The sequence below is a fragment of the Phlebotomus papatasi genome, chromosome 2, assembly GCF_024763615.1.
Source record: "Phlebotomus papatasi isolate M1 chromosome 2, Ppap_2.1, whole genome shotgun sequence".
In the NCBI taxonomy this organism is placed as follows: Eukaryota; Metazoa; Arthropoda; class Insecta; order Diptera; family Psychodidae; genus Phlebotomus; species Phlebotomus papatasi.
In genome coordinates this window covers 43,719,550-43,743,904 of record NC_077223.1, presented here as the reverse complement: position 1 = coordinate 43,743,904, position 24,355 = coordinate 43,719,550, and the positions used below count along the sequence as shown (strand labels likewise).

The 24,355-nt window shown below is 35.8% G+C and overlaps 1 protein-coding gene across 1 annotated transcript; it reads left to right on the top strand.

Moving 5' to 3' along the window:
* Window positions 1-269: 269 nt before the first annotated feature.
* On the top strand, window positions 270-20,045 carry LOC129801209 (uncharacterized). The gene is made up of 5 exons (XM_055846037.1): window positions 270-383; window positions 450-1,283; window positions 2,948-4,053; window positions 13,774-14,419; window positions 19,206-20,045. Exons 1-5 carry the CDS (start codon window positions 327-329, stop codon window positions 19,749-19,751), a joined length of 3,189 nt encoding a protein of 1,062 aa, XP_055702012.1. The 5' UTR covers window positions 270-326; the 3' UTR covers window positions 19,752-20,045.
* Window positions 20,046-24,355: the final 4,310 nt, after the last annotated feature.

The window sequence follows — 24,355 nt, the reverse complement described above, 5'->3', positions numbered from 1 at the left end:
CCATTTCTAAGATTTGTTCAATTCTTACACCAGAATTTGTTCTAGAAATTTAACTACTACATTTAATTTTGCAGTTTTTAAGAGCTAAAATTTGCCACAAGAAAATCTAATATTATACAATTATTTTTTGTTTTGCATAATTTTTTTAAAGAAAATTCTTTAGATCAAGTAGGCGGTTTTATTCAAAAACCTATATTGCCTACTTTCAGGGGTTTTCCCATAGTAACTCCATTCAACGGCTAAAATGCCGTTGGCAGGATTCCCCCAATCAGCTGTTCGCGTCAAAAATGTAAACAAACGTTCTGTGAAAAAAATTGGGCGAATAAATGGAAAATAATCAAAATTCCTTCTCCACTTCAATTGGAGACATATCCTGCATTGATGTGAGTATCTGCTTAAACAAAAATATGCCGTGTTCCTTTGATTTATTGCATTTTCACTGGATATAGGAGAGCAATGCAATTCTGCCTTTGCTCGAAAATCATGAGAGAACGGGTGCTTTTTGCGATGATCAGCAACGCCTCAATTGTAGCCATTTATTCGGACGAGATGTACAGAGTCCGGATACCATACTACCCAACATCTTTGTACAGATCCCCATGCAAAGAAATCAACAAATGGGCGGATATCAGAATCAAAGCAGCCGGGAAATTAAGGCTGAGGAACACATCAAATCAGAGGTCTTTGAATTGGGTCTCCGGAAGACCCAATCGCCCTTTCTGATGGGGAATGAGGAACTGGTTACGGCCAGAGTGAAACCTACAAAGATTCACAAATGCAAACACTGTCCTTTCATTACAATTTCCTCGTCAAATCTGACCAGTCACTCTGATACGCACCGAGATACATCTCTGGAAGAGACACCACCTCAATTGCTCTCCTGCCCAGGCTGCTCCAATACATTCCGTGCCAAAAAATCTCTGGAAGTTCATCTTATCAATGACCATCAGATTCTTGAGGCAGAACTTGATAAGATTTTGGAATTCGCCAATCTCCTGAGTCAGACAAAATCCCCACCAAATTCCAATCGTTCGACTCCAAAGACGCGTCCTAGTTGCTCTAGGATTTTCATTAAGAGTGTGGATGTCTTGAGGAATCCAGTAGACGAGGGATTCCTTCAAGAAAGCCAAAATAGAATCTTCCTGAAGAATGTCGATGTTCTGAGGAATCCTGAACAGATGGACATGACTAGTGAAATTTTGCAGCCACAGGAACAGATCTGTGATTCAGTTGGGGAGTTTCATCTGGAAGGGAATAATAATCCTGGAATTGTAGTCACTGAGGTGAGTCTTTTTCTTTATAATTTATTTGTATTTTAGAAATTTTATTTGAAATTTGTATTTTTGAAATTCAGTCTAATGATGATTTAAATTTGTCTAATCATGATAATACCCGTAATACCCCATCTGAAAGCTCAAATTCGAACAGGAATCGGCCTAGAGCACATACCGTAAGAGATATCGACTTTCAGCTTTCAGTGACCTCCCAATCGGTTTTGAACCGGTTCATAACCGATAAAAAAATTTTATCTGAAAATCAATCCCATTACTTTTAAAACTATTTTGGGGGATCTTTTGAGAGATTCATGAATAGGTTCAAATCGATTGAGAACCGGTAAACGGTAAATGATGCGAAAGTACTTTTGCGGTATAGCATCTAAGTCACGAGTTCGAACATTTCGCAAAGCCTGGGACGCTTTGCCACCCCTTTCTTTTGCACATTTAAAACCGTGGAGGAAATTACAAAATTCTAATTTAGGGCCGATTCCAAATAACTCCAGTGTACCCTATTTTACCGAAAACTTATATAAAGACAGTGATATAGGTGCAGTGACTACAAGGGAGCATTCAAGGATGATCTAAAAATCATCCTTATATGCTAGAATTACTGAAAAGCTTATGAAAAACAGAAGTTCAAAGTCATCCCCTGCCTGCAATGCAAAGTCTACTGCATCTATGGAACTTCGGTTCTTTTGATTGATTTTTTTCAACATTAGTCTCCTTCGAAAAAAATAAATTGTAGATTGTATGCAAGCCTAAGCAAACTCACGTTCCCCAATTGATGCATTTTGCAGATGCAGCATTTTCCTTATTTTGGATATTTTTAGTCGTCAGTTTTTGTGTGATTCAGAATTATCTTCTTTTTTTTTTTGTGAATATAGATGATTCTCTATGGAATCCATTGATTTTTTCGTTAATAACACAGGTATAGGGTCAGTGTGTCTAATTTCGGCATAGTTGCATACAAGCGTCAAAGTCTCAAGTTTGAAATGTAATATTTTAAATACAAATTGATTTTTTTTATTCTTTCATTTGTAAGAGTGTTGCTTGGAACCTTGTAAAGAGTTTACCGTCTTTATTTACTCTAAAATCATTCTTAATACATTTTAAAATGAATAAAAATATAGACATAGCTTTGGTGCCCTATATCGGACACCTTCTTTCTCATAGTTCCTTGCCCTTCGGGAATTCTTCCAATATCTTTTTCACGTCATCTGTTTGTCAAAGCTATATTTTTTGTTATTCTTTTGCATTGTATAATCTCTAGAGTACGTAAAATCTAAAAGTTCATGGAAATTCGAGGAAAAAAAAGGTGACCGAAATTGCAAGCTGGTCGGAATTTGGCACACTTACTCTACAATGAAAAAAAAAATCATAAGAAGTGTTATTTGATTATTATGCTATTGGGTGTGCTGATTTAGAAAATGACTTTAATTTTTTCAATCACATCACAATTCTGAGAATTTATTACTTTTAATACTTTATTCACTTACTGTCCCTCTAAATAAGTTGAGATAACTCCATATGACGGTTATCACGTTATCACTGAGAACTTATTCTTACTTCTAATAATAGTCCATTGAAAATTACTTCATTAATTAGTTAGCTGAGATTCTTTACAATCTCAGTTTTTTTCATATTATAAAAAGAATAATACTCCCTTTCAGGCTCAAGGATATGAAATATCCGGCATTTTTGGTAACGATTGTACTCCTTCACCTATTGATCTTGATCGAGGTGACTTGATCGTAATCACTCCTACTAGTATGACAGGATCTGTTCACAGCAATACTGCTGATCAAACTGAGATTATTACTCAAGATGAGCCCAATAAGATTTTCTTGCGTAATGCTGAGACAATGAAAACTGCCACTAGTTCTGAAAATGGGCAAAACAGTGCTTTTCTGCATCTGAGAACAGTAGACGAGTTGAATTTGATGAACTTGGAAGATGTGCAGAACATCAATCGACAGAATACAGTGTCCAATGATAATTCTAAACATTCCAACGATGAGGTGGTCATCTTAGATGATACTCACATCTCTGAAAATCTGTTCAATATACCTTCAATTGCGGATTCTGGGGAGAATAGGGAAAATACACTGTCATCAACGATTCAGGAAATAATGGCTAATTATGCAATGACTGAGAAAGACTCTTCCAAAATTGACGATAGTAATTCTTTCAAGAACTTTTTGTCCATCAACGGAGACAATGGACATAATGAAAATCAAAATAGTGACTTTTCAAATTTCCAAGTACTTGAAAATATCATTGATACTACAAATTCTGCAAATTACTACTCTCCTACGAAAATAATCCCGTTTGATGATGGTACTAATAATTTTGCTCAGCAACCCTGCTTCTGTGTCACTGAAAGCTCATTCCCGGATGACATGGGGGAATCAGAAAATCGGGATATCACACGAGACTTCCAACAATCTGTGATTTCAATTGATAATAACGCAGAAATCAACACGCCAACGCACTCTGTGCAAATTCCATCGCCAATGGAGATAGAAACTCCACCTCAGGAAGAAGCTAAATCAACGTCAGATGATACAAAAGCACTGGGAAGGATCTATGTGGTGAAGAATCTGCTGGAAGAGTCAAATGATAAAGAGAAAAAACCTAGAAAGTCTTCAAAGAATATCGGAAGACCCAAAGGTGCCAGGAAAACTGGAATTACTGAGCTCAAAAAACTCTACAGCAATATCACTTCAGATGAAATTGGCATTAAATGTGATCAAGAAGATTGTGCTATAAGATTCAGGTGAGTTTGATTGAAATGAGTAAAATATTTTTTAGGCTTAAAATTATAAAAATTAATTTCCAAAATTTCCCTCCGCTATTAAAAATTGTAGAAAAATCTTTCATAAAAATTAGCATATAAGTAACAGAATTAAGTTTTCGAGTGATTTTATAAAACGCTAGAAGTCTTCACATCATTTTAACTTCTTATGACTGTCGCTATGGGCGCTTCTAAAATCTGTAAAGTAATTCAACCCGAGTGCTCATAGGAGTTTCCTAAAATAATGGCATTAACACTTCGTAGAACCCTAACTAAAAGTGTCACGGAAGGACCAAGTGGCAGCCGTTGCCACTTATCGGATTTTACATAATATTTTGATATTTTGAATTATATTTTAACATTCGGAGCTTTAGTCAGTTCTTTTCTGGTGTCTGAATCAGAAATTTCATCTCCTTGGGTACTGTATCTAAAGATTTTTAACCATTCGATGTTTTCATCTTTATCAGAATCATGGCGTCAGGGAAAGTGGTGTGCCTTTGGATGCGGCAGCCTTTGAATGTTTCAATTTTTCTCTTATTTTTCAAAGCAAAAATTCTACTTTATGAACAATAGTTGATACTATTAACTATTTTCTATTAACTTCGCTTAACAAAATGGCTTTTGAGCTTTGGTAAATAAGAGAAAAATTGAATAATTCCCATAATTATTCATATTTCATACATATTTCCCAATTCAATATTTCCCATAATTCTTCTCAATAATTTGCAAAAACACTTTCAATTTGTTCTTTTAAGGCTTTTATACACTAACAATCAAGAAAATTACATCTGCAGAACGTCAAACTCCCATATAAAATGCATGTGGCAGCAACTGCCACTTGGTCCTTCTGAGTGCAGTTTTTTGTTTTTGCAATATATTTACATTAATATTTAATTTTGATTAAAAATTTTATAACGAAAAAATAGCCAGATAAATTCTGCACGCATTCAATCAGGCGTCCAGGCGAAATGATATATTCTTCACTATAAAAAATTAAATTGAAAACTAAATTGGCAGCGGCTGCCACTAGGGTCCTTCCAAGTGTTAAATGTTCGGTTTCGAAAGACAATAAAAATACATATTTCTAGTTTCGTCCGCGTGGTGGCTGAAGTATTTTCTATTCGAATTTCGGAAATCGAAACAATGAAACTCATAATATTCCTATCCTTTCCGTACAGAAGTATAGATCTTGAAAATTCGAAATCTATTTGAAGATCCAAATAAGAGACTTTCTTACTTAATACTTTCGCAAGGTGGCGGAAGTTACATTCTGTTCGAATTTCGAAATGCTCAAGTGTCAAAATGTGACAGTCTTCACATTTGTGAGGAAAAAAATAGAAAAACGAAGTTTACTGTTCTTGCGGTTCTTGCCCCAGTATTTAATCACTCCATAATCACTGAGTAACTCTTTTGCCAGCTTTTTAGTGTGATATTTGATAAATTTTCCCCACCTTGTTCGAAAATTTGGTATAAAAATTCGAAATTGAATTCTTTGAACTTCAACGGCTTTTTGTGCAAATAGAGTTCCATTTACCTTTTATCTAAGACACTATTGGAGAATCAAAATGTACTTCTGTTTGGGCTCATCATATCATTAAATCCTTTCATAATCGTTAAACAACGCCTTTAATACCCTCATGAAGTATTTCATAAATTAGTATAACCTTGCACAAAGTTTTAAAATTCGAAAATCTTTTTGAAGTTTTCGAACATCAACGACGTTTTTGCAAATTCATAGGAAATTATTCTTACCTTTCACAAACGGAGTTTCAGTAATTCGAAACTCGAATTTAAAAGCCCAAAAGACAATTTTGCTTCTTGATACTTCCGAAAGATGGCTAAAATATTTCCTGTTCTAATATCGATTTATTCGAGTATAAAAATATGACAGTCTTCACTTTATTGTGAGAAAAAAAAGCATAGCAATGATGCTTTCTATTCCTGTCTCATTAGCAAATCCCTTTATAATCACTGAGTAACTCTTTTGGCAGCTTTCTAGTGTGATATTTCATAAATTTCCCCTACTTTCTGTGAAAATTTTAATTTAAAAATTCGAAATTGCATTTGAATTTTCGATCATCAACGACTCTATTTGCAAAAGAGTTCCATTTACTTTTTAGTTGAAGAGTCAAACTTCTGTTCCATTGGCAATGGATGCGAAAGTGTTGAAGGCATAAGTGAAAAAGTAGGGTAAATTAAGCTATTTCAAAACCTGCTTCAAATGGAATTTTTTCGCTACTCCAAATGGAAACGTCACTGTTTTCGTGATAAATACAGTACTAAATTACTTTATTAATATATTTTCTATATCACAGTTTCATTATTTAGTTAATTTTTCTCCAAATAAAGCGAAAATCCATTCATATTCACAAATTTTAATTTGTTAATTTCTCAGAAAAATTAAAAGTGTACCTTTTCACCATCGAATTTTCCATCGATCGACCATGTTTTCCAATGAAAAACACAGTAAGATGCAGGGGGTAGACACGGAGCTCTAAAAAGTGTCGCTGTTTACATTTCGTGCCACTCAGAATAAGTAACAGATGTCGCCAGGAGCGACACATAATTTTTGAATAATTTCGTTTAACGAAAACACAGTGGCGTAGGTTATAAATTACACTTTTTTCTGGAACGAAAGTATATTTAAGATTGTTACCAATAACAAAAAAATTACAAAAATCATTTCTTAATCAGTAAATTTTTCCCAAGCGTACGACTTTTTTGGGACAAAGCTAGTAATTTAATGATTAATTTTCATGATTACTGCTACATAACTGTAATGTACATACAAACTATAAAGAAAAGAGGTGAACTTATTTTAATTAAAAACTTTATTTATATAAATTACAGCGAATTGCTATACACGTTAACTTAAAAAATAGTAACTTGAAAGCAATTAGATATGTAGCGAAATCATACAATTTATCAAAGGCATGTATTTCGCTAACTTCAAAATATTAAAGAACACTAAAAAGTTAAAATTTACAAATTTTTATTTAACATTAATGGTTTTTGAAAAAAAAATTATTTAACATCATCACTTTTCAAAATACGATAGAAAACATATACGTTTGACAACACCATTGCGATGTTTTGAGTTTAAATCTGCAGATAGCTAAGAACTAAAAGCACAGAAAGATAATATTGGAAAAATCTCAAAGAATTATGAAAGTTAATTTGTAAGGTTAGCCAGTTGATGTATTATAATAATTTTTTTTTCAAATATGACAAAATTAAATATTAATTAAACTGCAGTGCTATCCTAAAACTTTTTTGTACTAAGCAATATACTTGCTATATACATTCAATTTATTATTTATAAATTAATTTTATCTTGTAATTTTAAATTTTATTAATTCTCATATTATGAATGACCGAAAAATTAATTCAACTGTTCTGCCTGTGTAAGCAATGTGTTTTTGTTGTGCTGTCCTTTTAGAAATTCATCAATCTTGACGATCTTGACACATCATTCGAACCTTAATGTCTCTTTTTTTCTTAATGTGTATGCTTCTGCGCATCTATGATTATAATCTCCCCATGGTGATAATTTGTTCATCTCACACACTTTCCAATAACGGTTTTCATCCTGCTTCCTTTTTTCAGTTGTTCACGAAGCATTCTAGTTCCATGGTTATGTCAAGCAAATTTGAGTATACAGTCTGTACAGTTCTTCTCACTGACTCTGGTCTGATTTATCAATGGAGAACTAATTCCTGTTATAGAATTTAATTTCTGTCGAAGAACAATGAAAAAAAAAAGAAAGTTCATTAAAATTGGTTAATAAACGTTAAATATAAAGTCCTTTCAATTTAGATAATCGCGGTATGGTAGAGTTGAGTGGGGACGGATGCCAACCATCGTTATAAAAGTCTCTATCACATATACAATCTACTAAAATTTCATCGAGATAGCTTCAGACTGGACGGGGGTGGTAGGGGTGGGTCTGATATCACATACTTCTATAGCCGCCCATCGACATTTAACCTTTGCTAGAAACAGCTTATAGATGTCTCTCACAATTCTCTATCTAGGAGTGGTAATACGATGGAAGGACGGACGGGACGAAACGAGACGTCCACGAAAATCGATTTTTAGCGCATATCATGTATTACTTAAATATTTATCCGACCCGACTTTTAGGATTTTTTAAAAAACATTTTTCAATTTTTTAGCTGAGATTCTTTACAATCTCAGCTTTTGTGGTCACAGGTGAAATCCAACCTCGTCAGATCGGGCCCAAATTTGGATTTACACGTATTGACGCTCATAGATCACGAATATCATATGCGCCAAAAATCGATTTTCGTGGACGTCCCGTCCGTCCGTAGTATAAACACTTCTGGAGAGAGAACGGAAAGAGATATCGACAAGCGGTTTTCGGCAGAGGTTAAATGTCGATGGGCGGCTAGAAGTAGGTGATGTCAGATCCACCCCCACCCCCTCCTGCCGCCATTTCGAAACACCCCCAATTTTTTTTTTTCAATAACACAGCCCCTATGGCATCGATCGATCTCAAATTTTAGTATGTTATAACTGGTCCTACGAACTTTCGATCAATACTGAACATAAGGTGCCCCGATCCCCCTCACCCGAGCTAGAAAGGGTTAAAATTGAGCATTAAAATTAAATTAATTTCGTCAAAATTGTGCTTAAAATACGCACAGATGAAGTATAAAACGTTTAAGATTGCTCTGCAAACACAGACAGTTCAATCACAAAGCGGTTAAAATTATGCTGAATTACAGAGCTCTATCATAAAACGGTAAATGCGCTAAAAATCACGCACAGCTTTATCATAAAACGGTAAATGCGCTTAAAATCACGCACAGTTCAATCATAAAACGGTAAATGCGCTTAAAATCACGCACAGTTCAATCATAAAACGGTAAATGCGCTTAAAATCACGCACAGTTCAATCATAAAACGGTAAATGCGCTAAAAATCACGCACAGTTCAATCATAAAACGGTAAAAGCGATTAAAATCACGCACAGTTCAATCATAAAACGGTAAATTCGCTTAAAATCACGCGCAGCTCATCATAAACGGTCAAGATTACTCTTAAAACCGTTTCTGATTGAGCTGCGCGTGATTTTAAGTGCATTTTTAGTCGTTTTACGATTGAGCAGTGCGTGATTTTAAGCGCATTTACCGTTTTATGATTGAGCTGTGCATGATTTTAAGCGAATTTACCGTTTTATGATTGAACTGTGAGTGATTTTAAGCGCATATACCGTTTTTGACTGAACTGTGCATGATTTCAAGCGCATTTACCGTTTTACGATTGAATCTCCAGCTGTGTTCTACTCCTTCCGTCCCAAAAAAGTCGTACGTTTGAAAAAAAGTTGGGGATGAAGAAATGCTTTTACGGAATATTATTGTTAATACACAGTAAAAAATTGTGTGAGAAATAAGGTTGTGTATGGGAAAAGTTGTGTAATGTCACAAGCATTTTGGTTATAAATTGTAAAATTACTATCATATTTGTAGTAAGATACTAACATAATGCTAGTAAAATTAAGTTTGTGTAATGAAATTTGTGTATTGGAAAATTTGTGTGAGAACTGTCAAAATTTCATTGTTTACTATTGCAATTTTTCTAAGATTTTAGTCATTTTTCGCATTTCTAACTGTCTAATGGTCTTCTAGAATCATTTATTGGATTCTTAAAATATGCCTCAGTCGTAAAAAATGAGGAATAATTATGCAATAACAGAAAACAGAGGAAGCATCATGTAAATTAGAAAAATTGACGATGCAACTCTTGGCCATTTGCTTAAGAGAAGTAAAGAAGTTCGTGGCGCAGCCGGAAAACGCGAGACTATCAACGCAAAGGTTATGGGCTCAAGTCTCAGACCCTCTTCATGTTTTTTTTTCCTTTTTTCTCCTTTTTCTTTGTTTAATATAGAGACTTTTCACAGATAATACACATAAACCGAATAAAATTGCTCTACAATCAAAATTATATGTAGACAGGAAGCCATTTTATAAAATTGACAATACACAACATTGCCAATACACAAACCTCACAACCATAATGCTCGTGCAAAAATTACCAACGATAGTGGTTGTAAATTTTTTTACTGTGTAGTAAATATTTTAAAAGTAAATATTATTGTTAATAGTAAATATTTCAGTGAAAATATTGAGGTCCACCCACGATGGTAAGATACGGAATTGCTATCTTAAAGATATCTTTTTTTCACAATTTTCTTTTTTTACAAGATTGTACTAAATCTTTTGCAAATGTTTTCTCAGTAGGACAAGGTGGGGCTACTCGTTATACGATTTTTTTGCATATTTCAAATGGAAGCTGGTTTTTAACATGGTTTTTAACATGCAGTGTATCTTGGTTTTCAAGAAATAAATTTAAGCTTCAGAGAAATATTAAAATTTTTGTAAAAAGACGGTTTTAAAGCGGTTTCTTCTCTAAAAACGGGTTTTAAAACCGCCTCCAAGATAGGGCTGTTAACTGTTTTTTTTTGAAACCGGCTAACCATTGTTGGAATCACTATTTGATAGTTCTTTTCGTTATACCACAACAAAGCCTCTCACAAAAAAAGCAAAACAAAACTAATCTTTCTTTTTTTCTCTACGTTCTGTAATCTGGGTGTTAAATGGTTTGAGATATAGGCTTGGTGTCTTCGAACGACCCCCCACCCCCCGTAAGTTAACTTGAGGATTATTAATATGCCTCTACCTTTCTTTCGCTCCTCCCGTTCCCCTGGAAAAAATCACACGATGTGTTTTCGAGCAATCCCAAAAATAACATAACTGCTGAGGGGAAGGAGAGGGGTGGGGGGATATGAGGGGCATGTTACTGGACCCAGGATCGACTTATGGGAGGGCCCGAAGGTCCTGAGTCTCCATCTCTAATCATTTGGCACTTAAATTTTACTGAAGATATTCAAAATAAAAAAGTCTTAATAACTTCCTTTTCTTATTTTACCATCGTGGGTGGACCTCCATATTACCTGTGAAGATGTAGCATAGTATGTACATAAGATATTTACAATAAACAAAATTTTTACTTAACGCCGTCTCTTCATAGTGATTTCCTTCCAAACGCACGACTTTTTTTGGGATAAGAATTTTTCTCAAACGTACGTTTTTTTTGGACGGAGGGAGTATTTATTAAATATTTAAGCTCAAAAATGACGAATTTTTAGATTCTGATATAGAAAAATGATTTTATTATTTTTTATACTTCTAATTTTTTTAGGCAAAACCTTTTCGAAAAACAAACTACAATATTCATACAGCTCATACATAATATTTTTCATTAGATTGAAAATTATTATTCATTGGTATTGTCAGAAAATTGATTTAATTTTTAGGGCTTTTTGACCCTATCGCTCAAAAATGCACTGAATCAGATTCTGTTTAAAGTCAGATGTAAGATGTTTCATTGATTTTGTTTATCGGTTAAATTTTTATTGTTGATTTTCGGTCCGTAAAAAATGTCTCGTCGTCAAAGGATTAAGCTGTACGCATTTTGAGAATATCTTGAAGAGTTTTTTTTTTAATTTTTTGCTTGAGCTGTAATATGAACCATTGTATGCTCACGATGTGGGTATCTTGAGAATGTTTTGGAACTGAAACTTACTATCTCATACCATTTGAGCTCCTAAACTATTAAAAATCATTGGATTATAGATATTATTCTCTTTAATTTCGAGCAATTAAAATAGAAGAATTAATAGAATAGTAAAATAGTGCAATTGCCCAAAAACTCCAAAAGTACGAAACAAGTATATATTGAAGGGAATGCGTTCCTAGACGTTCTGCAAGCGACTTAGCAGATTCTTTTAATACGAGACACAACAATGATTACATTTTGCTAATAAATATCTCAACTCAATACAATTTATTAATTATTGCAATTCTTACCTTTGGAACGGCCCCCTTTTTAAAATATTTTTCATTTTCTTGCCATGCTTTTGCGGATCAAATTTTTTCCTCAAACTGCAAAATCACATACGGTTGCTTTTTAAGATATTTCCTTCAATTTCCAAGCGGTGCTTCCACACTTTCTGAAATTTAATCAGATCGGAAACTGTAAATATAATAAAATTTTAGTAAATATAAGTTCCACTACTCATTTTAATTAAGTTTAATCGAAAGGAAAAGACAGTAGAAATTTTTAAACGAATTTTGCTAAAGCGCCCTTCTACGCCACTGGTCAAACGTTCTCATTTTTCACCACAAAGATATGCATTCACATTTTAGCCAAAAAATGCGTAAAATCGAGTTGTTACACGCAGTTTGAAATCACAGACGCATGGATTATGAAATTGGCTTCCTTATAGTACATAAATTGCTTAGCCAAAGTAAAGAAAACGTGCGTGTAACAACTTTAAATGAGACTCCCACCACCTTCAAACACTCACCTGTAGAAAGACAATTTTAAGGGATTGTTTCTAGATTTCCTCCTGCAGTATTCCTCCAGACAGTCCATCATTGCATCCACGGCACGCACTTTATTGTTTTTCACTAAATTTGCACGATATTATTAAAAACAGATTCGCAAACATTTTCGCGCAAAACTCCAACTGACGTTTCTTGCTTGCTCCCATTGACGCAAAATTTCAGTTTCGCAGACTAGCCGCAATTTATGGCGCTGTCTCAAAAATAGCGCCAATACCAGAATTTCAAATATATTTGTACTGCGTGACGCCTCCCTGGTAAGATGACTGTTGTTTATTCGTTTTGTTTAACATTTATGTCATATTTCTGGCTAATTTTAGGTAAATTAAGTGCTAATCTTTATTGTTAACAGTACGTAAAGTTTTCAAATGAAATAATTACCTATTTCGTGAACAAAAAAAAGTTTTTCTGAAGTGTATGCAAATGCTTCAAGGAAACCCCGGAAATATGATTTTTTGGAGAGTTTTTTTTTATTGTTTTAGATGGGAAAAGAGAAAAGACCAAAATTAAGAACAAATTCTCCACTCAAGAGCAACTCAACAAGGTTTTGAAAGCCTTTCGTCGCGGTTTCACTTACACTGTTTGTCTCCAATTAGAAACTTTCCCTTGTCGCTTTTTTACGCTCGCGTATTTTTCTTGTATTAAAGAAGTTTTCAAATTATATCTAAAGAATTTTTACTAAACAGTAACATTCTAGAAGAGTCAAGGAGCAAATTTATGTAATTCTCTTCAGAAAAAATTTGAACTTAATGTGTTGAAACTTCTGTTAAAGTTAAAGCGTTTGAAAATGGTTTTTAATTAGGACATTTACCCTGGTACCCCCTATATTTCCTTGGTAATTATTCTCTCGTATTTTTGATGCATTCCATACAGTATCTAAACGTTGGCTAGATGAATAAATTGAAGAACTGAAAAGATACGAAAACTCCCGTCTTGACTCACATTGTAAAACTACTCTACTCCCTTACTGTAAAATCAACTTTTTTTAACCTAATAATAATAATAATTATAATTATAATAATAATTCTGGCACAACATTCCATGATGGAACAAGGCCTTCCCGCAATCAAGTGCAGTGAAGCTCACTGGATGCAATTCGAACACCTTTAACGCCAGAAAAATTCCTGGTGACCTAAAGGGATTCGAACCCGGCACACATGCATCATAGAGCGAGTGCTCTACCACTTGACCCATTGAGTGCCCATTTTTAGCCTAAATTCTCCTAAATGTTTCACTTCTGATCTTTCATAAAAAATAACTTTTTGTTGCCCAGAAATCCAAACAATTTGAACTACCATCGTCAATGCCATACAACAGAAAATTGCGGTATTGCTTGTCCAGAGTGCAAGAATACGGACTTTCGCAATTGGAATACATTACATACGCATCTATGGCGTGAACATCAGATAGATATGGAGTTGTACAGTTGTGAATTATGTAATTTCAAAACTCCCGTCCTTTCTCGCTTGAAGAACACACACGTGAAGATTCATTCGGAAGAACGGAACTTTAAATGTGAAATTTGCGAAAAGAAGTTCAAAAATACCAAACAACTTAAAAATCATCGTCGGATTCATCGTAGTGCCACTGAGCAATTGCCTGTGATTAAATGTGAACTCTGCTCAACTACTGTAATTACGGGAAGGCAGTATAAGAGGCACTTAAGAAATGAGCATGGATGTTCTGATGGTCCTGATGGCCATACCTGTGGAGTTTGTGGAAAAGTGATGAACTCAATGGCAGCACTGACTGTTCATAAGAAGAAACATGAAGATGGTGAAAAAATTTCCTGTACAGAATGTGATTATACAACTCATGATCACAATGCTGCCAGGAGGCACAGGATGAAGCATGAGAAGGAGAAGCAATACAAGTGTCCGTTTTGTAGATACAAAACAATTCAGAGCACAACTTACAGAGTAAGTACTTCATAAAAAAAATTTAAGATAAGTTTATATAAATGTGTTTTGTAAGGAAACAAAACTTCACTACTAAATTTAAGTCATCACATCACAAGGGTCCATTAATTAAATTTCGAAATCTACATAAAAATTCTTCGTTTTCATCAATAGAAAAGCTAACTTTGGGTTTTAGATAGAAGTGGACTAGTTTCATAAATATTGAGATTTTTCAATGTATAGCGAAATAGGGAAGTTCAAACATTTGCTGATGCTTATTGATGCTTAGTGATGGTAGAATAGACGCAGAACTGTCGTCGTGGATTCGGCTTCCGAAGTAATAAGGGAGCTCGGCAGAAGCGTGGTTAGGAAGGTCGGGCTTAGTCGTTTGGCTGAATTATTAGTTTTCAAAGCTGTGTTCATTCCTATTCTCACCTATGGCCATGAGATTTAGGTTTTTTTCGTGTGTCACAATTTATTGTTGGTACAGAGAGATCCTTATGCAGGAGATAATTTGGGACGTATCGGAGTGCGTCCACAATTTGTCTCAAAACTTTATTTTGGAATCGCTGCAGGATGTCTAAGTTGCATTTGGAGGCAGTGCCCCACAATTGAACTCCGTATGTCCGAATTGGTTTTAGAATAGTTTTGTAAAGAAGTAGTTTATTGTTTGTAGATAGCTTGGATTTTCTCCTCACGAGCCAAGACATGTTTCTCCATTTTATGCCAAGTTGTTTACGCTTATTGAAGATGTGCGTTTTCCAAGTTAAACGTCTATCTAGGTGCATTCCTAGATATGTATCCTTACCCTCGGTGGCACTTCTCATTCCTGGGATTGAACCATTGTACACTGAGATGAGACATAATATATTTATCTATCTATTTCGTTGAACTGGATTGAGGGATCTGCTTTCCATTGAGTGTTATTGGAGGACAATCTCCCTTTCTTAGTGTAAATGTGAATTGAACTGACTCCTCCTCATTCGCTTTGAACCTCCACCTGTGCGACCATTGCTCCACTAAGCCCGTACTGAGCTCCAGTTTGTGTGACGCTTCTTCAGGAGTAGTATCTCCTTTAGCCATGATAGATGTGTCATCAGCATAAGTTGCTACTATTGTAGATGAAGACGTTGGCAGATCCGAAGTGTACAATAGAAAGAGAACGGGTCCTAAGACGCTTCCCTGTAGGACACCTGCTTTCACTTCTCTCAATGTGGTTTGCTTTTATCTTTGGCGTACGAGAAACACGCGATCGGTGAGAAAAGACTGTTAGGACACGAGAGAGTGGATTGGGTAATAGTTTTTTTTTTTAACTTGTGGATCAGTCCCTCATGCCAGACCTTATCAAAGGTCTGGCTGACGTCTATGAACGCTACACTGCACAATATTTCTTCTCCTCAAACGCAGTGTGTATCTCCTGAACCACACGGTGGACTTGTTCAATCGTGCTGTGACCTTCGCGAAAGCCAAATTGATGGGATCTTTTCTTGAGGATAGGTCTGAGCCGTAGAAGGAGGAGTTTCTCAAAGACCTTCGACAAGACTGGCAGTATGCTAATTAAACGATATGATTCCACTGCTTCAGGCTTTTTACCCGGTTTTGGGATCATGATGACCTGGAAATTTAGGTAATGACCAAAAGTGTAAGATCGCGAGTACAAGCTGTCTTGATGAGGTATCTCTGGGCAGTTAAAGGAATCACTCGCCGAAATCGAGTGACGAACGCGTTCGTGGACAGCCGAGTCGAGGAGTTGCTTTTTTGAATTGAGAGATCACAACCTCAACGATATGGTCATGTTCAGCGCATGAATAAAGAAAGATTCCCAAGAAAAGTTATACAAGCCCTTTTGTGAGGAGGCGTCGACCTCGAGGCGCACCTAGGACAAGGTAACTGAATTAAGTTTAGCATCTTGTCTTGGATCACCTTGAGAGTGAACCCGAATATCTTCCTGAAGAGGTGAAGGTTCGACAGGCGTGGGCTACTAAACTGGATGTCATGGGCCCACGACGACCCCAATAGAGATAAGCGGTAGAGTCCGGGTAGTTGTTTCGTTCCTTCTTTGCGTGAAAGTATTGATTTTCCACCTCTCATTCCATGCAAAACTTTTGAGTTCACATAATGTCCTTGTCTGGCGTATGAAGGATGGCTAACAGAAGACACGGTTAGTTACACGATTGTAATACCTTAAAAGTGTTTGAACAGCATACAAAACCGGATGACTGCGGGACAATTGGTTGCGATAAGCTTTGCTTATATGAATGCCTCACCCAGAAGACAAGTGCAAATCCGTGGATTCTATCTTGCGATAATAACTACAACACTCAATTCTATACATTCCTCTTCAGAACCAACCTTCAATATAACCAATGAATATTTAGAGGGCGTGCCAACGAGCAGATAAAATCTTCTTTCTCATTTAGTAATAACCTTTCCGATTTGAGAGCTCTCTCTGGTTGAGGTTTTTCCTTTACCGATTCGACGGTATATCAGAGAGAACATACCTAAAAACCCGTTGGAAGTTTGAATGTTTAAACCGACGAGTTACACAAAAGTGAGAAAGTTCATCAAAAGGACATTTCTTTGAATGAAATACCATTTGAGACATTCTTCCATCCCGAAAATTCCGTAAAACTACACAAAAAATCATTTTTCGCAGCAATTTTTGCACACTGTTGTTGACATTGTTGACGATTGAAGTGTCAAGAATATCGAAATTGGAAATTGCAGAACAATCAGCGCTAAAGCGTCGGGTATATGAACTTGCACTTTAGGCTTTCTGTAGATTTTCGAATAGGTTTGGCCTGGCTTTGGAGTGACTTTGTCTCTCCGAAAAGTTATTACTTAATTGAGCAATTCCTCTCGTTCAGTAATAACCTTCCCGATTTGAGTACTCTCTCCGATTAAGGTTTTTCCCGTTTTTCCTTTACAAATTCGAAGGTATATCAGAGAGGACCAGAGGACTTACCAAAAAAAATCCGTTGGAAGTTCGAACGTTTAAACCACACAAAAGTGAGCAAGTTCATGAAAAGGACATTTATTTAAATGAAATTGCAATTCAAACGTTTTGCCATCCTGAAATTCCACAAAACTACACAAAAATTCACTTATTGCAGCAAACGTTTGCACACTGTTGACGATTGAAGTGTCAAGAATACTGAAATTCGAAATGGCAGAACTATCAGCGCTAAGGCGGCGAGCACATGAACTTTCACTTTAGGCTTCCCGTAGATTTTCGAATGGGTTTGGCTTGGCTTTGAAGTGGCTTTGTCTCTTCGAAAGGTTATTACTAAATGGAGCCATTATAAATTCTAATAAAGTATTGTCCTAACGGTGTAAAAATGAACAACCCTAGGTCTCACTCCTCATCTAAGACTCAATATTGTATCAAATTACTGCTGCCAGTAGTCTAAGTAGTTTGTGTCTAAAAGTTGAAGAAAGTCTATGTCAAATGTTGATTTGACCGTGAAGAACATCTCTCAAAATCCCAGATAATTTTGGTCGGATTCAGTTAATTGAAACAGTAAAAAAAAAATGTCGAAACATTTCAAGGGATTGTGGCATTAGCTGCATCCCCGGACTGCCTTTTGAAACATTAGCCGTACTCACTATGGCGTTGTTATCTCGTAATCTCCGTAATCTGTAATTTTGTTACAATTTTTCCATTCATAAAATACATTACGAGAACATTACGAGATAATGGACCCTGGGGTGCGTAATCTTGTAATCTCGTAAAAAATTTATTTTGTTAAGTACTAGCAGCTAACTTCATGTCTTTCCGAAAGCTTTCGGAGCTTCCAGAAAAAGCTAAAATTGAATGACAAATGACATAACCTCAGAATTTGTGCAGTGTTTGTACAGTGAAAACTAGGTCATCAGTGATTTCATTCAGGATGAAGTCAAATTCTTCCCGTGACACATGTAACATTTGAAGAAATCTTGATGGATCATACTGAGGCACTATTCTCTCATACCAGGCACTGGATTTCGGCACTCTTGTCCTGTACAAATATCGATGAGTAATCATGATTAATAATCCCTCCAGAAGACGGTCAATCGCGGCTTCCACCAAATCATCTTGAACTTGTCCCAGAAAATTCATGGGGTAAAAATTGTAATTTTGTAGGAAGTCAATTTCTTACCTGTCCTTTCTTCTTCTTCATTCACATCCAAGAGATCGCAGATTGCCTCCTGCTCCAAGAAATTGATAAAACGATGTTTATTGTACTTGCGACTCATTGACGACAAACACCAAAATGTAAACAAAAAAACTTAAAAAGATTACGAAACGTCAAAGTAACTAAACTTTTGCCACTCACGATGATGGCCTTAACAGCCCTTTACAGATTACAGATTACAAGATAACAACGCCATAGTGAGTACGGCCATTAAATTTTATTTCGAAGTAATTCCGAAAGCCAATCTTTCGACGGGATCTTTTTAGTGATGCTTCGATGGAGCGTGGTGTAGTGTATTTAACCGATGCTGTTTTAAAGGACCGTCGGAATCGTCGCGCGTCGGAATCTTTTTGTGTCGGCTATTAATGGCCTCAATTTCATTTACAGAAAATTGATGCACCACTATAGTTGCTATTGCAACGATCCCATCCGCCAATACTTTTTAAAAGTCATTTCATGCGAACCAAATCGCTCATCAAATGTTCTTCTGAACAGCAAAGTTGATAAAGTATTTCTAGTTCAAAACTGATGATGTGATATGTGATGATTTAAAAAGATTACTTTTCCAACTCATTTCTTTTATCCATTAAAAATACTTCATTCAAAATTGTTTTGTCCAACTTTTCATGAAGAATCACCTGGTGAAGATGCATCCAGCTGAAGCAGATAAAGTCATTTTCAAATGCACAAAGTGTACCTTCGAGACGCTCAATCAGACAAAACTTCGTCTTCATGTGGCTAAGCACGAAACATCCCCGGAAAGGGACCCTCAGAAATTCTTTACAGATCATCTTGGAGAAGATATCTTGGAGATTCTGTCAGATGCTACAGAACCATCTGTAACGCCACCCACAATCATTCCTGATGTAGAAACGCTCAATATAATAACTCCTCCACTGCCGAAGCATAATAAGATCAAAGTGAAGAGCAATCTTGTGCTCAGAGATCCTTCAAAGTTCATCAACACCAATAACTTACTCCTGCAGAATCTTCAGCCACATCAGATGCTACCAACTCCACCAGCTGATCAAAATCACCATCTTCCGCTCATACGACCAGCTCTATTTTCCAAGACTTTCTCTGAAAGCGTTGGGGGGAAAAACCTCAAACTTACGGATTGCCTGGAACATCCACCGTCATGCGATTCACCGCAATATCCAAATATTGATTTAACTTAGGGAGACTATTAGGAATTTGGGAGAGGACTTTAAAGGTCAGTACTCGACATTTGTTTTTCTTATTTTTTTAAGCAAACCAAAGTTATTTCCGCAAATTAGCGTATAAATCCTTTGTTTCAAAATTTTGAATTTCTCTCTGGTTTAATTTAAAAACATAAAGCGAAAAGTGTAAAGTCAATTTAAGAATTCCTGCGTAAAGCATAAGTCTTTAAAAAAAAAAACTGGAACTATTAGACCACAAAAAATACTCTAGAGTACTCAAATAACACAGATTTGATATGTTTTTATATGAAATGATATTTTTCACATTTTTTTTAATTTAATTCCCATTTCCTCTCGTTCAGTAATAACCCTCCCGATTTGAGAGCTCTCCCCGGTTAAGTTTTTCCTTTACCGATTCGAAGGTCAGAGAGAACTTACCTAGCAACCCGTTGGAAGTTCAAACGTTTAAACCCAGCATGAGCTGGCTCAATATCCGAATTCATTAGGGGTTACCCTGTAATTTGAAATCGCGGGCATATTTATGTAGAAAGAAATTGATTTTTTTCACGTGAAAAACCGTCAATTCTACAAAGTTGAGCCACTTCCACGAAGAATCACTTGTTAAAATTTGGTTGAATTCAGTTACTCACAAAGAATTGACGATTTTACCACAAAACCATTGACTTGAAATATGTAGTAGAAGACTCAACTTCATGGGGAATTTTTCAAAATCCTGGAAGGATATGAGGAAAACTACCAATGCACAGCACTACTATGCTTAATTAAGCGCCCAAAAACACATATCACATTAGGAGACAGGCCTGGCTTTTAGCACAAATCCAAGAACAACATTGCTTGTCGCACTTCTTCACATATTTTTTTCCACTAGAAATTTGTTTTTGGAGATTTTTCGCCACTCTAGCGCCATCAATTGTCTGGGAAAGGGACTCAGTCGTGTTTTTATTTTTGTTTATCAAGTCAAATTTTTTCGTGAAGTTCTTCATGTGAAATTAGTGGAAATTGGTGATGATGAATGATATAGTGCACGGTGTTCTCTTCCTGGTGTGTGATAGTGATGGGATGTGTGATAGAAAAATGTGTACATTTGATAACAGAGCCAAGTGTACCAAGAGACGAATTTTCTTCCCCGCTACAAAGACAGCTCAAATAGAGAGTGTGATTCGCAGAAATATTATTTGATTTATACCAAAAGAGAGTGATTGTGACTAAATTGCAGTGTTTTGAACAATTTTATCAAAAATTGTGGTGGAGGTGCGAAAAAAAAATGCGCAAGAGGCTCGAGTGTTTTTCTCCAAGCCAGCTGAAATTTGTCGGTGCATCAGTGCTGCACTAGGGGAAGAAAATCATTTTTTCATTTGCACCACTTTGCTCATCAAAAGATTAGAATTGTTATAAATTTTCTTTGAAGAATTAATATATATATATATATATATTATAAGAATATTATTAAGAGTATCAATTATTCATTCAGTAGATTTATTCTCTAAGATAGAAACGCAAATAAAAAAATAATTTTATATTCCTTTTTTTTTCATAACGACTTTTATTAAAATATCGGTCCTTTTAATTTTAATATCTATTAAACTTTTCACGGAAATTTTGAAAACAAACTAAATTAAATAAAAATAATGTATGTAAAAATAAGTAAAAATAATGTTTCTTTGCATTTGTCATGTAAAAATAACGAAATTAATCTTTGAAAACTGCACAGCAAAAATAAGTGTTAAATTTTGAAACTATAATAATGTGAAATCAGACATTTTATTATTTATAATTTCAAATTTTGTAAAATTTCAACTATTGTAGTCATAAATATCAAAAGTGCAAACATTTTTTTTCCTCTCTCATTTGATCGCAAAAGGGAAAACGCTTAAGCTCTTCTTTCAGTAACTCTGACTTTAAAATTTTAAAATCTTCAATGACAACATCTATTTTTTCCAGATGATGGAAGATTGTGTGATTGTTTCCCTTAAAAGCATAAATTTAAAAATAAAATTCTGGATACACTTTAATGATCAGACAGAAAAGAAACACAGTAATCTGATATATCACACAGAATAAACATAAGGGCTGGAATGATAACTTTTCGATACTATCGAATCGATAGTAACGATAAATCTATATCTGTTAGATTAAGTGAATATCGACTTATTATGGATTGTTGGACCATACCTTGTGATATTTTTAAAAGAATGCGACTGTTGATAAATATTTGTATTAGTTACAGGAAGTACAGCTATCGTTCAAATTTTTCAGAACAGACGGTCGATAGTATCGAGAATAAGTTATTACGTCTACCCAGATTTTTGTTCTGATATAGCATAAACGGAGAAAAATTAAATAACTACCTATACACAGAAAATTTACCTGCATTGTGACATTTAGCCTACATAAGACTTTAGTCACATCACAATAGAAGGCGACATCTTTCCAGAAAGATGGTTCTGTAACTGCCCTCTTCAAAGTGGGATCGAACTGTTGTAAAGCAAAATAAAATGAATCCGTTAAAAGTAAACAGCAGTAGTAATTGAGATATAAAATACATTTACAGAAAAGTGGATGGCAAAGCGTTCGAGGCTTTGCGATCCACTCGTATTTCCGAGAAAAAGCTGTGTGTAAATTTTATTATTCGTAATTTTTTAATGCATATTTAATGATGGTGCTTTGGCTGATGCTATATCGGAGAATCGTCGAGAATGTTGACTGTCTACTGTCGAGGATCTCAACCTCACTCACAGTAATCATCAGACTTGGAGGTTGATTCGACACCTTGACAACGACCCTACTGCCAACAAGACACAAACCAGATCGCAAGTCAATTGCTCCTGAATAACAAAATTGACAAGACCGCGTCAAAGCCGAAAGTCATTTGAGGTGGCTCTGCGGGGGTAGATCGCTTGTCTGCACCCGTTCTCGCAGACGAGCTCACTCAGCTATTATTGCGATGAAATTCAGGATAGCAGCAGGCAGCAGGTATTGACTGCCTGTTCGCTGAACAAAATAAAAACTTTAGACCCATAACTATTGACTGGATTCTCATACTTTTTAACCATTGCTTCTATTATTGCAAATTCCGAAGAAGTGGTGAAAAGCTCATTAGGTGGCAATTTCGAAGCCCGGAAAAAACATAAATGATCCGAGGAGTTATCATCCTATCACTCTCTCTTATGTAATCTTTTCAAAATGTTTGAATGTATGCTGCTGCAAAGGTTTGTACCCGCCGTAGAGAATAAGCTGATCAGAGAGCAAGCAGGATACCGCTCTGGGAAATCCAGCTGCGGTTAAGTATTGAACCTCACTCAATACGTTGAGAACGGGTTTGAGGAAGGCAAAATCACAGGTTTGAATAAAGGGTACGCTGGTGGACCAATTCTGTCGCTTAGTAGGTATTGCTCCACCACAGGTGAGAAGACAAATCATCTTTACTAGGAATATGTCCAAGGTTCTTTCTGAACCGAAACATCTTCTCCATGATCACAAAAACCAAGATCAAGGCTGAAGTCTCGCAGGGGCTTTTGATACTCTATCAGGTCAAATCACTTGACCAATCTCTGGCGGAGGCTAGAGTCATTCTGTGAAAGGAAGTATTTCCTCCAGGTTTTGTCGAACTAAGGAATGGCCTGCCTCCGGGGGCGCTGACCAAGACTGGAAGACATGGAAGTCTCTCAATCGTTTGAGAAGCGATGGAGCGCGTTCGAGAGACAACAGGCGGCGATTGGAATGTGACTGTCAAAACCACCCCCGACTTGTGTTTGTCCATTTTCTCCTGCTTTATGCAGAGTAGAAGACTTGATGTCGGAAACCCCGTTTGCCATTGACGTAGCCCTTTATTGGACAAAACATATATAAATTTTATATCTCGACACGACTAATAGGTAACAATGTACCAAAAATTGTTACTGGTGCACACCAGAATATTGTGGAGCACCCTTCATCGCTAGCCATCCGATATTAAGCCCACATTGCTCATTCCAAGAAAGCCATGAATCAAGCATCTTCCTTGCTTCACTGGTAAAGACCGACTGAGGAGCCGATTCGATTGTGTCTTCGGAATACAGTAGAGTCTCGCTATAGTCCATATTTGGTTTCAGATTTGACACTTGGGTCGCACTATAGTCCATGTAATTTTAAAAATTATCAACGACTTTTAGTATTGAAATTGTTCGACGGCTTCCACTTTCTTTGCGATTGTGGTACTTGTCCTTGCTCTCTTCATTGTGGATCACAATTATCACAACTACTCAATAAAGTTTGCCAAAAATATTAAAATAATTATGACAACATTGCATTTCGCGTACTAAAAAATCATAACCTAACATAAAATCAGTGTTTTGAAATCAACGGTCGATAAATTGTGGACTATAGAGCGATGGCCTATAGCGAGGATCTACTGTAACTCTTCGAGAACTCATAACCCCATCTAGCGGAACTATAGCGATATCGTAACTTGAGGTTAGCCGCCGTTATAGCATCCATTATAGCGCTAAAAGTCTCCACCCATGTACAAATCTAATCAATTCTACCACGCTAGGTAAACAGTGTTTGGTACCGTTGGCTTAGAAGAGTCTTCGTCAGGACGAGCTTTCCCCTCCAACTCCTTT